At 41.2% G+C, this 14,566-nt stretch overlaps 1 protein-coding gene across 1 annotated transcript in view; it reads right to left on the reverse strand.

Annotated features, from left to right (window-relative positions):
* Positions 1-14,566, reverse strand: part of ADAMTS20 (ADAM metallopeptidase with thrombospondin type 1 motif 20) — a 298,171-nt gene that overhangs the window by 22,451 nt on the left and 261,154 nt on the right. The window contains exons 32-33 of the mRNA XM_089674002.1: positions 8,364-8,564; positions 7,597-7,726 (exon numbers count right to left, since the gene is read on the reverse strand). Coding sequence (XP_089530128.1) covers positions 7,597-7,726; positions 8,364-8,564 — 331 coding nt within the window. The remainder of the gene's footprint in view (positions 1-7,596; positions 7,727-8,363; positions 8,565-14,566) is intronic.

Consider the following 14,566-nt stretch of genomic DNA (forward strand, 5'->3'; position numbering starts at 1 on the left):
AATTCTTTCTTTTACATTCAGCTGTCAGTGGGAATCCCACTGACAGCTGAAACATGATGCATGCTTTTCACTACTAAAATTCTGCATGACTTTTTTTTTTTTTTTTTTTAATTTAAATATTTATTGGTTTTTCATGTTATTACAAAAAATTTCATAAAAAGAAACACAATACATTTAAGTAGTCTTAACATTTCTATTTTACCCCTTCTAATAACTCTTTCCTTTCCCTCCCCTCCCCCCCCCATTCTCCTCCCCCCTCTCCCTCCCACCCCTCTGCAAGTTCACCAGTCTCACGAGGTCCAATCACTTTAAATAACTTCCTAATTTAAGACTTTCTATATTTCTCTTTCACTTCTGATTTTTCCCATTTTTCCCATCTCGAATAGTATGTTCCCAGCCTATCTTCCTGCATATAGTAAGATTTTTCCATTCTACTGATCTGATTTACTCTGTTGATCCAGTCTTCCTCCTTCGGCACCTCTGTTTTCTGCCAGAACTTGGGTATCAACCCTTTTGCAGCATTTAAATAATACCATACGCCTGATTCTTTATATTTATTTACTGTTATCTCAACGTTATGTAGAAGACACATCGTTGGGTCTAACCCTATGTCATTTCCAGTTATTATTTCTATCAATTTAACTATTGTTTTCCAAAAAGCCTGAATTTTCGGACATTGCCACCACATGTGAAACACCGTGCCTATCTCTCCACATCCTCTCCAACACATTTTTGAATTCTCCCCACTCATCCTGTGCTCAATACTCGGTGTAATGTGCCATCGTGTCAAACATTTATAATTAACCTCCACTTCTCTCATACTAACGTTCTCGTGTGTCAATCTGAATATCTTTTTCTGTTGATCCTCATCTAACACCACCTCCATATCTCTTTCCCACTTCGTTATAAAAATTAACTTTGTGTCTGTGTCTAATTCTGTGAGTATTCTATAAATTTTTGCAATACCATGTTTCCCATCTCTACGTGTTTCTAACAACCTTTCAAACATATTCCACTCCTTCTTTAATCTCAAGGGTTTTGGTAATTTCCCAATAAAACATTTTAGTTGGTGATATTTCCACTCATCTATTCTAATAAAAATATCTCCCTTCTTCTCTTTAAGTTCTTTAAATGATCTCAATTTCCCCTCTACCAGTACATCTCTCAGTTGGACATCTTCCCTCTCAAACCATCTCCCTGATATCTCATCCTTTCCTGGGGGGAAATAATCAGTATTTGCAAGAGGCATTAATATAGAGTTGAATTCCCATTTCATATTTTTGTGTAAATTATCCCATACCCTTGAAACATTTAAAGTGTAATTACTTGTGTTTTCATTAATTTTTCTATAATGTGCTGGAATCCATATCATCTTACTCAAACTAATCCCACTCAGTGCATTTTCAATTTTTACCCAACTCTTCCCCTTCTGGTTAAATGTCCAATCATAAATTCTTGCTAAAATTACTGCTTTATAATATCTCTTGACATCGGTTAGTCCCATTCCCCCTTTTTCTTTAGTCCTACTCAGTATTTCATATGATATTCTTGGTTTTTTATTCCTCCAAATATATCTTGTTAACATTTTTTTTATTATCTTAAAAAAAGACTCTGGGAGTTTAATCGGAACCATTTGGAATCTATACAGTATTTTAGGTATAATTACCATTTTAACTAGGTTTATACGTCCTATCCATGATGGGTTTCCTCCTAATATTTTCAATTCTTCCTTAGTCTCATTTATTAAGGAAATATAGTTTAATCTATACAGTTGTTTATAAGAGATAGCGAGTTTTATCCCTAGGTATTTTAAATCTTTTTCTCTCCATATAAAGGGGAATTCTTTTTGTAACTTTTCCTTTTCACTCTTTAATATATTGATGTTCAGAATCTCTGTTTTTGTTGGATTAATTTTTAAGTTTGATAGTTCCCCATACTCCTTCAAAAATTTCATTATATTTGGTAATGTTATTCGGGGGTTACCTACATAGAATAATAGGTCATCTGCATAGGCCGCTACTTTGTGTTCTATATTTTTGATCTGGATTCCCTTTACCGCACCACTGTTCCTTATCATTGACAACAGGGGTTCCAATGACAAAACATATAGCAGGGGGGACAGAGGACAGCCCTGTCTTGTTCCATTGGACATCCCTATGGATTCCGATCTCTCTCCATTTACCGTAATAATTGCGGTGGGTTCCCTGTATAGTTTACCTATCCACTCACGCATTCTCTCTCCAATCCCCAACACTTCTAGGTTGTCCATCATGAAGCCCCAGTTCACTCTATCGAACGCCTTCTCGGCATCAATCGACAACAGCACCACCGGGGCTTTCCCTTTTCTACTTTTCTGGATTAGCATCAGAGTTCTCAACCCGTTGTCCCTACCCTCTCTCCCTGGGACAAAACCCACCTGGTCTCCATGGATCCATTCTGGCATTAGATCTTTCAGCCTATTTGCTAGGACCTTTGCGTACAACTTAGTATCGGTGTTTAATAATGAAATTGGTCTATAGCTGGAACACTGAGAGGGGTCTTTTCCTTCCTTATGAATGAGTACAACATGGGCCTGAAGAGATTCTCTTCTACCCTCCATCCCTCCTCCCAAATCGTTCATATACTTCTTTAACTTAGGTAACAATATCTCACTATATTTTTTATAGTAATTAACTGTGTACCCATCTGGTCCTGGGCTTTTTCCACCCCCCCCCGTACTTCTTAGTGCTGCTTTTATTTCATCTTGGGAAATTTCCGCATCTAGGGCATTCAGTTGTACCTCACTTAACTTTGGTAATCCTGCGTTTTTTAAATAGGTCTTCCTTTTTTCTTTAATATCCTCTCCAGTTTCTTTTGACGAGCTTTGGGGTCTAATATTATACAACTTTCTATAGTATTCCGTAAGCACTTTAATAATCTCCTTAGTTGAGTAAACCAACTCCCGTTAGGATTTTTTATCTTTTCTATGTAATTTCTATTTTTCTTTTTATTCAGAGCTCTCATTAAGTATTTTCCTGGTCTGTCTCCCCATCTATATCTTTCACTTAATACCTTATTATATACTCTTCTCCTTTCCTCTTCCATCAATCTCTCTAGCTCATCTTTTTTATCCATTAACTTCTGTTTTGTATCTCTTGTTATTTTCTTCTTTTGTATCTGCTCCGAGTCCATGATTTCTTTTAGGAGCCCACTGACCCTCTCTCTTCTTTCTCTTTTCTTCCTTGCTACCATCGCAATCAGGATTCCTCTTATATATGCCTTGTGACTTTCTCATACTGTAGCTGTCCATACTTCCTCTGTCTCATTCTCCTTAAAATATACCTCAATCTCTTCCCCAATCTTCTGAGCTATATCTTTGTCCAAGAGAAGGGCCTCATTTAGTCTCCATCCTAGGCCTCCCGTCCACCGTCTCCCCCATCCCATTTTCATAATGACAGGGGCATGGTCCGAGAATGTACTCATCTCTATTTCTATTTTAACCAACAGTTCTATATGTTGGTGATCTATTAGGATATAGTCCAGTCTCGAATATATCTCATGTGCATTGGAGAAGAAGGTATAGTCTCTGTCTTTCATATGCATAATTCTCCAGGTGTCCACAAGTTGGTACTCGTGGATCGCTTTTTTCAAAGCTCTCAGAGACCTACCACCTTCTCTCTGCACAAAGGAGGTTGTATCTTTTTGTGGATCCATACAGAGATTTAAATCTCCTGCTACTATCAAACGCCCTTTTTTAAAGTCTATCAATTTTTTCAGCAGACCCTTCAAATAGATCTCCGGCTTTTTGTTGGGGCAATATATATTGGCTAACGTGCACTCGATTCCCTGTAATTTGCCTTTCAAGAACAAGAACCTCCCCTCCGGATCGGTCTTTCTATCCTCCAACTCAAATCTCATGTTCTTTGCCAACCCTATTGCCACCCCTTTTGCTCTTTTAATTGGAGAGTCAGCGTAATACCATGTTGGAAAATATTTAGATTTTAATTTTACATTTGACTCTATCTCAAAATGTGTTTCTTGTAAAAATACCACTAATGTTGCCCTATGATGTAACTCTTTAAACAACTTAAATCTTTTCCCAGGGGAGTTTAACCCGTTCACATTATATGTTATAAACTGTATTTCTTCCATCCTACTTTGTTCTGTCTATCTCTCCTCTAACTCGCCTCCTCCTCTTAGGTCCTTCTATCTTGCAGAATATTAACCCAACCTCCCCTCCCCCCGCTCTCTCCCACCCAACCCCCCTCACCCACCACCACCCCCCAATCCCCATCTCACCCCCCCGCCTCCACCCCCCCTTTCTCATTTTTCCCCTACCCATTTTTAGGCTTGTAATCTGCCTACAAATCATTTGTGGATACAGTTCCACGATTGATTTAAAATTTTTGGGCGTAAGCTCCGCCCATGGACGGCTACCCCTTCTCCGGCCTCCCCAGATCCCCTTTCTCTATCAACTGGGCTCGAGAATAACCTTTACTCCACCCCCTTAACCAGAGCTTCCTTAAGGACTTCCACATCGACAGGGGTGGGGCAGGGGGGGATGGGAGAGTAAGAGGAAAAAAAAAAAAAAAAAAAAAGGAAAAACATATTTTTTACCTAAGTCTCCCTCCCTTCTCTCACCAACCCCAAGGCCTCCCTCCTCCTCCCCCCCACCCACTGCCAGTCCTCTTTTCTTGTGTCAACCGTAGCTTCTTTTTCTTCTTCTTCTTCTTCCCAGCCAGCTATCTCCAATCTTTGCAAGTCCAGTCTATCACAAAATTCTCTCAGATCTTCCGGGGATCTCAGATAAGCTGTAACCCCATTTTTCCACCCAATTAAAGATGCTGAATTACCCCATCTATACTGCACATTCTGCTTTCTCATTTGCTCCAACAGGGGTCTCAGGGATCTCCTCCTCCATAGAGTCTCTGATGTTAAATCCGCATAAATTTGGATAGTCAAGTCTCCATATTTAATTAATGATCTTCCTTTGATCTTCTTCCATATCTCATCCTTGACCCCAAATTTTTGGAACTGAACAATTATATCTCTCGGTCTTTCTTTCTCAGTAGCTTGTTGGAACTTTCCTGTTCTGAACACTCCATCTAGTTTAATCCCGTCTGTTTCAGGTCTGTCTCTTATGGAGTTTAAAATTTTATTTACTAATTCATATAGTGTTCCCCCTTTTACAGACTCTGGAATTCCTCGTACTCTAAGGTTACTCCTTCTTTCTTTATTTTCTTGCACTTCCATCCTATAGATCAGTTTTTTCTGAGTTTTCTCTAGATGGGTTGTTTTTTTCCTTAGATTATCTATGGTTTGGGCCTGGGTTTTAACTTTCTCCTCTGTTTCTTCCATTCTCAATAGCAAATGCCCTAAATCGTTTCGAATAGCTGTCATTTCATGTTTTATCGTTTTCTCCAGACTTTGAAACATTTCTATCATCTCCTTCTTATTTGGTACTTGTAGTTCACCATCAAGATCTTGTTTCCCCAAGCCATCCGCTATTTGTTGGTTACAGGAACTATTCATATCCAGTGATAATCTAGGACTATTTCCTGAGCTAGTGTCCATTTCCCCTTTTGCGCTTGCGCCTTGGGCCCTTTCTGGCGTAATATATCCATGTGATGTAAACTTCCTTATCGTGCCTGTTTGAGACCCTTTGAGCCCTGCTCCCTTGGGACCTTTATTCTTCATATCCTCTATATGTCTTTTCTCTTCTATATTCTCTGGGTGGGATTATACCGCTCCTTTGTGATTTGTGGACCTGATATACTTGTTATTTTTCCTTATTTTTTGTTCTCCTGAAGCGCCTAGGGTTCTTCTCTTGTTCTCTTCTAGACCTAGGGAATCCTCCCCTCACCTCCTTGGCCCCTTTGTCCCTAATGTCACTTAGGGATCTACTACGCCATAAGCCCCCATCAGCTCTCACTCACCCCGACAGCGGCTCCAGGCTTGAGTGGGGATCCTTCACAACAGCTCAGCTCAGTCCTGGGGGGGATTCCTCTGGATTTCCGACACTGTGCTTCACTTTTTCCCTCTAAATTTCGCCCCAGGGACACAGGGTGGTTCTCCTGGTATTCCCGGGTCTCCCTGGTCCAGGATCAATCAGCCGGCCGAGGGTAGTAGACAGCAGTAAGCCGGGGGTAGCGAGCCACAAAAAAAAGCCGGTAACAGCGGAGCGGCAGCTCCCTGTCACATCAGGACGCCGGCCGGTCTACTCTTTCCCCCCAGAGATCCTCCGCGGCAGGTCACGTGTTTCCTCCACGTCACCTCACTTCCCAGCCGCTTGGATCTCTCTCTCTTTACCAAGTGCCGGGGGAACCGGCGCGTCTCTGCAGCCTCCGTCCCACGGCCATCTCCGGCTCTCCGGGCCCAGCTCCACGGCCCTCCAGACTCCGGTGAGGCGATTTCTGCAACGGGTCACTGGGGAGGTCGGGAAGCGGGAGCTAGCAGCGAGCTAGAGCCACTTGCTCCCCACAGCCGCCATGTTCAGGCTCCTCCCTCCCCAGGAAAAAGGTGATTGTGGTACGAATATAACAAAATTCTGCATGACTTGATAAAATCATGTGGTATTTTAGTAGCCTTTTTTAGTGGATTAAATTTTTTTTTTTTAAATGCTATGCGGTATCCTACCGCATACTCGGGTGCGGTAGTGAATTGTGCCCTGGATATGGACCAATCAAAAAACACTTCTAAACGCAAATGCTTATAAACGCGGTTAACCACGTTTTCAAGCATTTACATGCATTTATGGGGCAGCACAGTGGCTAAATGGTTAGCACTTCCGCCCGGCAGTACTGGGGTCGTTGGTTCGAATCCCAGCCACGGCACCTCCTGCCTGGAGTTTGCATGTTCTCCCTGTGCCTGCGTGGGTTTCCTCCGGGTACTCCGGTTTCCTGCCACACTCCAAAGACATGCTGGTAGGTGAATTGGATCCTGTCTAAATTGTCCTAGTATGAATGTAAGCTAGGGACCTTAGATTGTACGCCCCTTGAGGGTTAGTGCCTGATGTGAATGTATAATATATATGTAAAGCGCTGCGTAAATTGACGGCGCTATATAAAAGTACCTGAAATAAATAAATAAATTTACAAGTGTTTGGCGTTTGAAACATCGGTAAAATCTACTCCTGAACGCAATTTTGCTGCGTTCAAAAAAATGACTGTAAACTCAACTGCCTGTAAATGACTATGTGTACCTGGACACATAGGAAAACATTAGGGAGAGTTCAGGGGCTGCTGAAAAAAAACGCAGAAAAGCTCCTGAACGTGAGTTTATCATTTGCAGTGTGCATGAGCCCTTAGTGCCATTTAGTAGTCAAATTCAGTATTTTCCATTTTAAATCATTTAAAAACATTTGACCAGCAGAGGAGTAAGCCTAATAACATTTGTTTTTATACCCAATTCACACACTCTCACTAGGTGCACTCTCACTGGGTGTATTGCTGTGTAAATTTCTTTATTGTTTCATCCTTATTATTTGCTATAAAAATGTATTCAAGCTGCAAAAAAAGCACAAAAAAGGTCATACATGCACTTAATTAAAAGGTCCTTTGCACTTTTTTTATTTTTAAAGACAGTTGTGACTATTTATGTATACATTTGAATACTTACAGTATTTTGCCAAACATGACTTCCTAGACCTTGGTTTCACATGTGATGGGCACAGGTCACTTGAGCGGTTGTTCTCCGTCATGCATTCCACTTTTCTTTCGATAATTCCATTACCGCATGCAGATGAACACTGTTCAGAGTGGGAAGGTAGATGTTTACAGATCAGAAACACATATCCAGGAAATATGCAATTGCCTTCAGGAGATCAGGAAGGATCCCCCCCCTCCCATTGGAGAAAATTGAACCATGCTTTATAGGGTTATTTGCAGTCCTCTGGATCAGCTGTGGTTATACGATTTTGTATATGGAGGTTCTATTTATTTTGTTTTTCTATTGGTTGAACTAGATAAACGTATTTATTTTTTCAACCTAATAATGCAACTATGTAAAGAGGTATATTTTTCACTAACAAGATAAATGTCAAATATATTAGTTCAGTTACAGCATATATAACAGAGCAACTGCTAACACTGCACACATGATGGCAAATCTATTTTAATTGTTTATTACTGGTTTCAATTTCTTGAAATGGGTTCTAACACTTGTGATCTGACTGTCTTTGCTTCAGGCACAGATCACATCAATGGTAATCTGCAAAATCATAGTCTCAACCAAAATGCTCAAGAGGAACTTCAATTCAAAAAAACAATGCTTCGTAAGATGGGAACTGCGGAGGTACTATGGCACCACTTTTAGTTCACTCTCTCTCACAGCTCCTTCATGTGACAAAGATTAAAGAAAGATTCATGGCTTTTGATATAACGCACCTTGCTCCATTTCCCGACTTTCCAAAATACTGTTTGAACGCAACTCTTTCCAATGCATTTGTGGTCCAATGAATATTGTCGTAGAGGACAGCTTTTATAACTGGCAGTTCGTAAACCATTTACATACTGATTTTGCCTTGACAGTACTTCTCTACAAGAAGTCATTTTTTGTGTGTGGCCAAACCAGCAACTTCTCGAACACTGAAAAACAGAAATAAATTAATTGGCATGGAATGCTTGCTGCAAATTTGTTTTAAGTAAAGTGCAACTAAACAGTTTCGACAAGTACGTCGGATAAATTGTCTTTGTGTCCCACACATATTTCTACATGAAGCAAACTTTTCACACAGGTCCAGCAAATACCTTCCATCATTGCTCTGAAGGTTTGATATCCTGCCACTATCCATTATGATTTCTATAACTGCAATAGACATGACATTAAAACTGCTTTTATTATAGTACTTTTTAAAACTGCATTAATCCAACTGCATTTCCATTTCCAAGAGTATAAGACAACCAAAAATATTCTTTATAAAAGCCTATTAAACATAAGGTTCTCTGTACTTCTGTATAGAAAAAGTGCCTGAAACAGATATTTCAGATTTTGATGTATGCAGATTTATGGAAAGTATGTCCACAAGCAGGCTTCTTTGTTTAATCTACTGTGCCAATATGACTCTGGTTATAGCTGATAAGAAAAATTATGAAAAATTATATCTGATACTAAATTCTAAAGATTAAGAAAGGTTATCAAATTATTATTTTATATTATTATACTTATATAATGCACAAGTGACAACAAACATACACTTTTGGGGTAATACTGTGTTCAGGAACCGTTCTGAAACACTTAATGTTACGTATGATCTATATAATTTTTAGCAATTTGGCACACAAATTGTATTCAATGAAAGTACTCTTTTTTTTCCAAAAAACCTTTACAAGTTAGGTTAACCACTTTCCCTCCTGAGGATCTACCCCTTTCCTGACCAGGCTATTTTCTGCATTGCGGCGCTGCATTACTTTAACTGACAATTGTGCGATCATGCAACGCTGCACCCAAAATACATTTGCGTCATTTTTTTCCCCACAGATTGAGCTTTCGTTTGGTGGTATTTGATCACCTGTGTGCTATAAAAAATGACTAACGATTTAGAGAAAAAACAATATTTTTGACTTTTTGCTATTAAATATATCCAGCAAAAAAATGTAAAAATCAAATTTCGTCATACATTTAGGCCAAAATGTATTCTGTTACATGTATTTGCTAAAACAAATCCCAATACATGTAAATTAATTGGTTTACGTGAAAGTTATAGCATTTACAAATGGAGGTATATATACTGGGATCTTTTTTTTTTTACAAGTAATGGCAGCAATCAGCAACTTATAGCAGGACTGCGGTGGACATTCTGACACTGGGGGGGAACTGACTTGGCGTCACTGACATCCCCAGTGACACCAATACAGTGATCAGTGCTAAAAAAAAAAAAAGCACTGACACTGTACTACTGGCACTGGGCAGGAAGGGGTTAACATGAAGGGCGATCAAGGGTTAACTGTGTGCTGGGTGTGTTTTACTACGGGGCAGTGTCTGTGTGCTTCATTGTAAGCTGACAGGGAGAAGAACTGTTAGTAAACAAAACAGTTCTCTTCTCCTTTGGAGATCCTCGGCAATCACGGAGCACCAGCGAATAATCACAGGCCGGGAACCCGGTTATTGACAGCCGCGCCCCCTACCCAGAAATGCAAAATCATGTATATATACGTGATTTTGCTCACCCATGCCAAACTGTAGCAGTATTTCTGCTATAGGGCTGTCAGGAAGTGGTTAAGATTAATTTTAGAGGTAAATGGTTAACATTAGGAGAGCGGTTAAGGTTAAGGCTGGCCATACATTCTTTAAATTTACCAAAACTATATATTATGAGGTCAAACCTAAAACACTTTAAATTTGTATGCAATTGGACAGGCCCTTGCACTACATAGGTAAAGCTGGTGAAGCCATCATTAAAGTGCACAGGCAAAGCACAGGTTCAGTTTAGGGTTAGGTACAAGGTACATTAAAACAGCCTTTATCAACAAGGGCACCATCTGGGATTGCCAGGGGTTTTAGGAAATCAATGGTAACAATTTATTTTCTTCGAGTCTATGGGCCAGTATTTCATTAAAGTGGTTGTAAAGGGAGTGAGCCTGCTTGGGTGCCCCCATAGCAAGCTGCTTACTCTGGGTGCATACGGCAGAAGGGAGGGCCAGGAGCACTGGCAGGGGATTCAAGAACAGAAGGATCAGGGATGCTTTGTACAAAACCACTGCACAGAGCAGGTAAGTATAACATGTTTGTGTCAGAAACCATAAACCAGGTGGAGACAGAAAGTGCAGTTAAAATAACACCTTTAATGAAATAGTAAATATAACATAGATCAGGAATGTAGTCAAAACAGAAGCCAGGGTCTGGATACCAGAGCAGGTAATCAGACGAGATGCCAGAGTCAGGAAACCAGCGTAGTCAGGAGCCAAAAATCAGGAACAGGAATTGGAAAAGAAGTCAGTCAGACCGAGTTGTACACAGGAAAACAGACAGGAACATACTCAACATCATAGCCCACACAAGGGCAAGGAGGAAATGAGCTAAGCTGCTAAAATAGTAAAAAGGGTTAGCTGCATGCTGGACTAATGAGGCAGCTAATGGTATCTAGGTGAGTCCCTGTGGAGAAGAGTGGCTGGTAATTAAAAGACAGCTAAGCAGCTTATGAGCACTGAAAGAAAATAGCTGTTCATTAATAGCAGGAGCCCAGCCCTGACAGTACCCCCTCCTTAACCTCAGGGGGCACCAGGCTTGAGGGAATAACGTTAATGGAAAGCATGGAGAAGGACAGGAGCATGTACATCCAAGGATGAGAACTAAGAGCGTTCCTCTAGACTGTAACACTTCCAGTGAACTAGATACTGTTTGCATCCATAAAACCTATGGGAGTCAATAATAGATTGTATCTCATATTCCTCAAGGCTGTCAATCTGAACCAGGTGAGGGCATGGTACCAAGGCAGTGTATCCATTAAACACCAAAGGTTTTAATAAGGAGCCATGGGATACGTTTGAAATACGCATGTTGGAATGAAGATCTAATGCGTATGCCACTGGCTTAACCCTATGGAGTATGCAGAAAGGCCCAATATACCGAGGTGCCAGTTGCCAGTGAGGGAACACTGACTCAGAGGTTACGGGAAGACAGCCAGGCCTTCTCCCCAACTTGGTAGGAGGGTGAAGGTAGGTGCTGGAGGTCAGCATGGAGTTTGTACCTGTCTCTGGAGTGTTGCAAGGATTCTTGGATCTGCACCCAAGTGGAACGACGTTCCCAAAGATGTTCCTCTAACGCAGGAATTCCCTATGGAAGAAATGTATCAGGCAACATGGATGACTGGAACCCATAGTTCACTATGAACTGAGATAATTGGGAGGCTGCATTGGTGACAATATTGTGAGCAAACTCCACCAAAGGTAAAAGGTTCAACCAGTTGTTATGGTGGTCTGAAATATAGCAATGTAGGAACTGTTCCAAGGCTTGGTTGGCCCATTCTGTGTTCCCTTGGACTGCTGGTGATATGCCGAAGAGAAGGAAAGCTGATTTCCCAACTGTGCAAAAAAGGCATGACAAAACCTGGACATAAACTGGCTACCCCTGTCCGAGATGATAACTTTAGGTAACTTAAACACCTCCTGAGTGAATATTGGTGCCAGTTCTTTGGACGTAGGCAACTTCTTTAGCAGAATGCAATGTGACATTTTCAATAACCGGTCTACCACAATAGGAATAACTGTATTGACCTGGGAGTCCAAGGCCACTCTCCACTAGGTATGGGTTGTACAAGGCCTACTGGAAGGTGTCAGGGTGTTTTATTCTGAGCAAACACGGGACAAGCAGCTACAAAGTTGGTTACATCAGCACAGAGACTAGGCCACCAAAATTGTTGAGACATAGACCATATGAGTTGATTTTTCCCTGGGTGACCAGCTGCTTTAGAAGAATGGTAGGTCTGGATCAAAGCAGTGCGGAGATTCTTAGGAACAAAGCAGCAGTCATGAGGTTTTCCAGAAGAAGAATGGATTTGAGAAGCCAAAATTCTCTCACCCAACAGTGAAGTGAGATTAGTACAAATAGTGTCCAAAGTATGGTCCGGGGGTATCACAGGAATCGGAACTGACTCCATTTTGGAAAAGGAGAAAAAATGCAGCAATAATGCATCTTCCCTTATAATCTTCGTACCGGGTAAGAATGAGACTATGCAATTGAAGCTTGACAGACACCGAGCCCTTCTAGGAGATTAGCGTTTAGCCTCAGACAAGAATGTGAGATTCTTATGGTCAGTCAAAAAGAAGACCTGTACAGTAGTACCCCTGAGGAGATGCCTCCATTCTTTAAGAGCTAAAATGATGGCTAATGATTTTCTATTCCCAATTTTGTAACTTCATACTGCTGGAGACAACTTTTTAGAAAAAGTAGCCACAAGGATGCATAGGGCCCATAGGGGTAAGACGTTGAGAAAGGAGAGTGCCTACTCCAATCTCAGATGCATCTATCTCAAGAATAAAGGGTAAAGTAGGATCAGGATGTGCCAGAACTGGGGCTGCAGAAAAAGTGACCTTGAGGGATATAAAGGCTTTAATGGAATCTGGAGACCAATTTTGTGGGTTTCACTCCTTTCTGGTTATATCAGTCAGGGGTTTGACCAAAGAAGAGAAATTACGAATAAACATCTGAAAATAATTGGCGAAGCCAAAAAAAGAGGATGTAGATCTATGGGTCAAGGCCACTGTAAGACTGCAGACAGTTTCTCTGGGTCCATCGAAAACCTGGCAGAAGATATGACATTTCCCAAAAATGTTACTTGTTAACGAGGAAATTCAAACTTTTCCAACTTGCAATACAGGTTGTTCTCTCTCAACCCCTGTAGCACACGGGAGACGTCTGTGTGATGGTTCTCTAGGGATTTTGATAATATGTGAATATCATCAAGGTAAACCACTGCACATTGCTGCTGCATATGTCGGAGGACATCGTTAATAAATTCCTGGAAAACTTCAGGAGCATTGCAGAGACCAGAGTGCTTTATGAGGTATTTGCAGTGTCCGCTCCTAGTATTAAATGCAGTTTTCAATTTGTCGCCCTCTTTAATCCTCACGAGGTTGCCCCTCTCAAATTTAGCTTAGTGGAGACTGTTGCTCCCTTGAGGCAGTCAAAAAAATTTTTATCAATGGGATCGGATAAGCATTTTTAATAATCATGTGGTTGAGACCCCTATATTTGATACAGGGTCTCAGTTCACCACACTTCTTTTTCACAAAAAAACAGCACCGGCAGCAGAAGAGGATTTCCAGAGATAGTGAATCCGTAACATACTCCTCCATAGCCTTATCCTCCGAGACATACAGAGGGTAAACCTATCCATGAGGAGGAAATGCATCAGGCTGAAGATCAATTGTGCAGTCATCAGGCCGATGTGGCATCAAAATACCGGCCTGACCTTTGTCAAAGGCATCAGAAAATTTCCAGTACTCTTCTGGCAAAGAAGAGACTAAAGACATGCATAAAACCCTACTCACTTTCTGAAAATATGTATTAGTGCATTGTGGTGCCCATGAGAGAACCTTGGCTCTATGCCAATCAAATGTAGGATTGTGCTTCTGTAACCAAGGATAACCAATGACAACTGGGTAATGAGAGGAGGAAATGACTTGAAATTGGATTATCTCATGGTGAAGAGCCCCTACATCCATGGTCAACAGAGCAGCTTAATGAGTCACATGGGCAGGCTGTAGAGGTCTCCCATCAATAGTCTCAATGGCAAGTGGGGAGGAACGAGGCTACAGCAGTACTGAGTGCTTCAGCATTAAGGCACTATCTATGAACAAGCCTGCAGCCCCAGAATTAATTAGTGCCTGAGTTTCAATGAAAAACCAGGAAAGGGTAACCAGAACTAGAAGCTTATCTTTAAGGATGGCTGGGGACGCAAAGAAGCCACCTAAGGTCTGTCCCCTACAGGACCTCAGGTGCGGGCATTTCCTGGACAGATTGGACATGACTTCAATAAGTGACCTGCTTGGCCATAGTAAAGGCACAATCTCTCCCTTCTCCTAAAAGCCCGCTCTTTGGCAGAGAGAAGTGTGAAGCCCAGCTGCATGGGCTCTACTTCATTGGAGGA

The sequence above is a fragment of the Staurois parvus genome, unplaced genomic scaffold (genome assembly GCF_062004578.1).
Source record: "Staurois parvus isolate SC_StPar_1 unplaced genomic scaffold, SC_StPar_1.0 ptg000147l, whole genome shotgun sequence".
NCBI classification, from domain to species: domain Eukaryota; kingdom Metazoa; phylum Chordata; class Amphibia; order Anura; family Ranidae; genus Staurois; species Staurois parvus.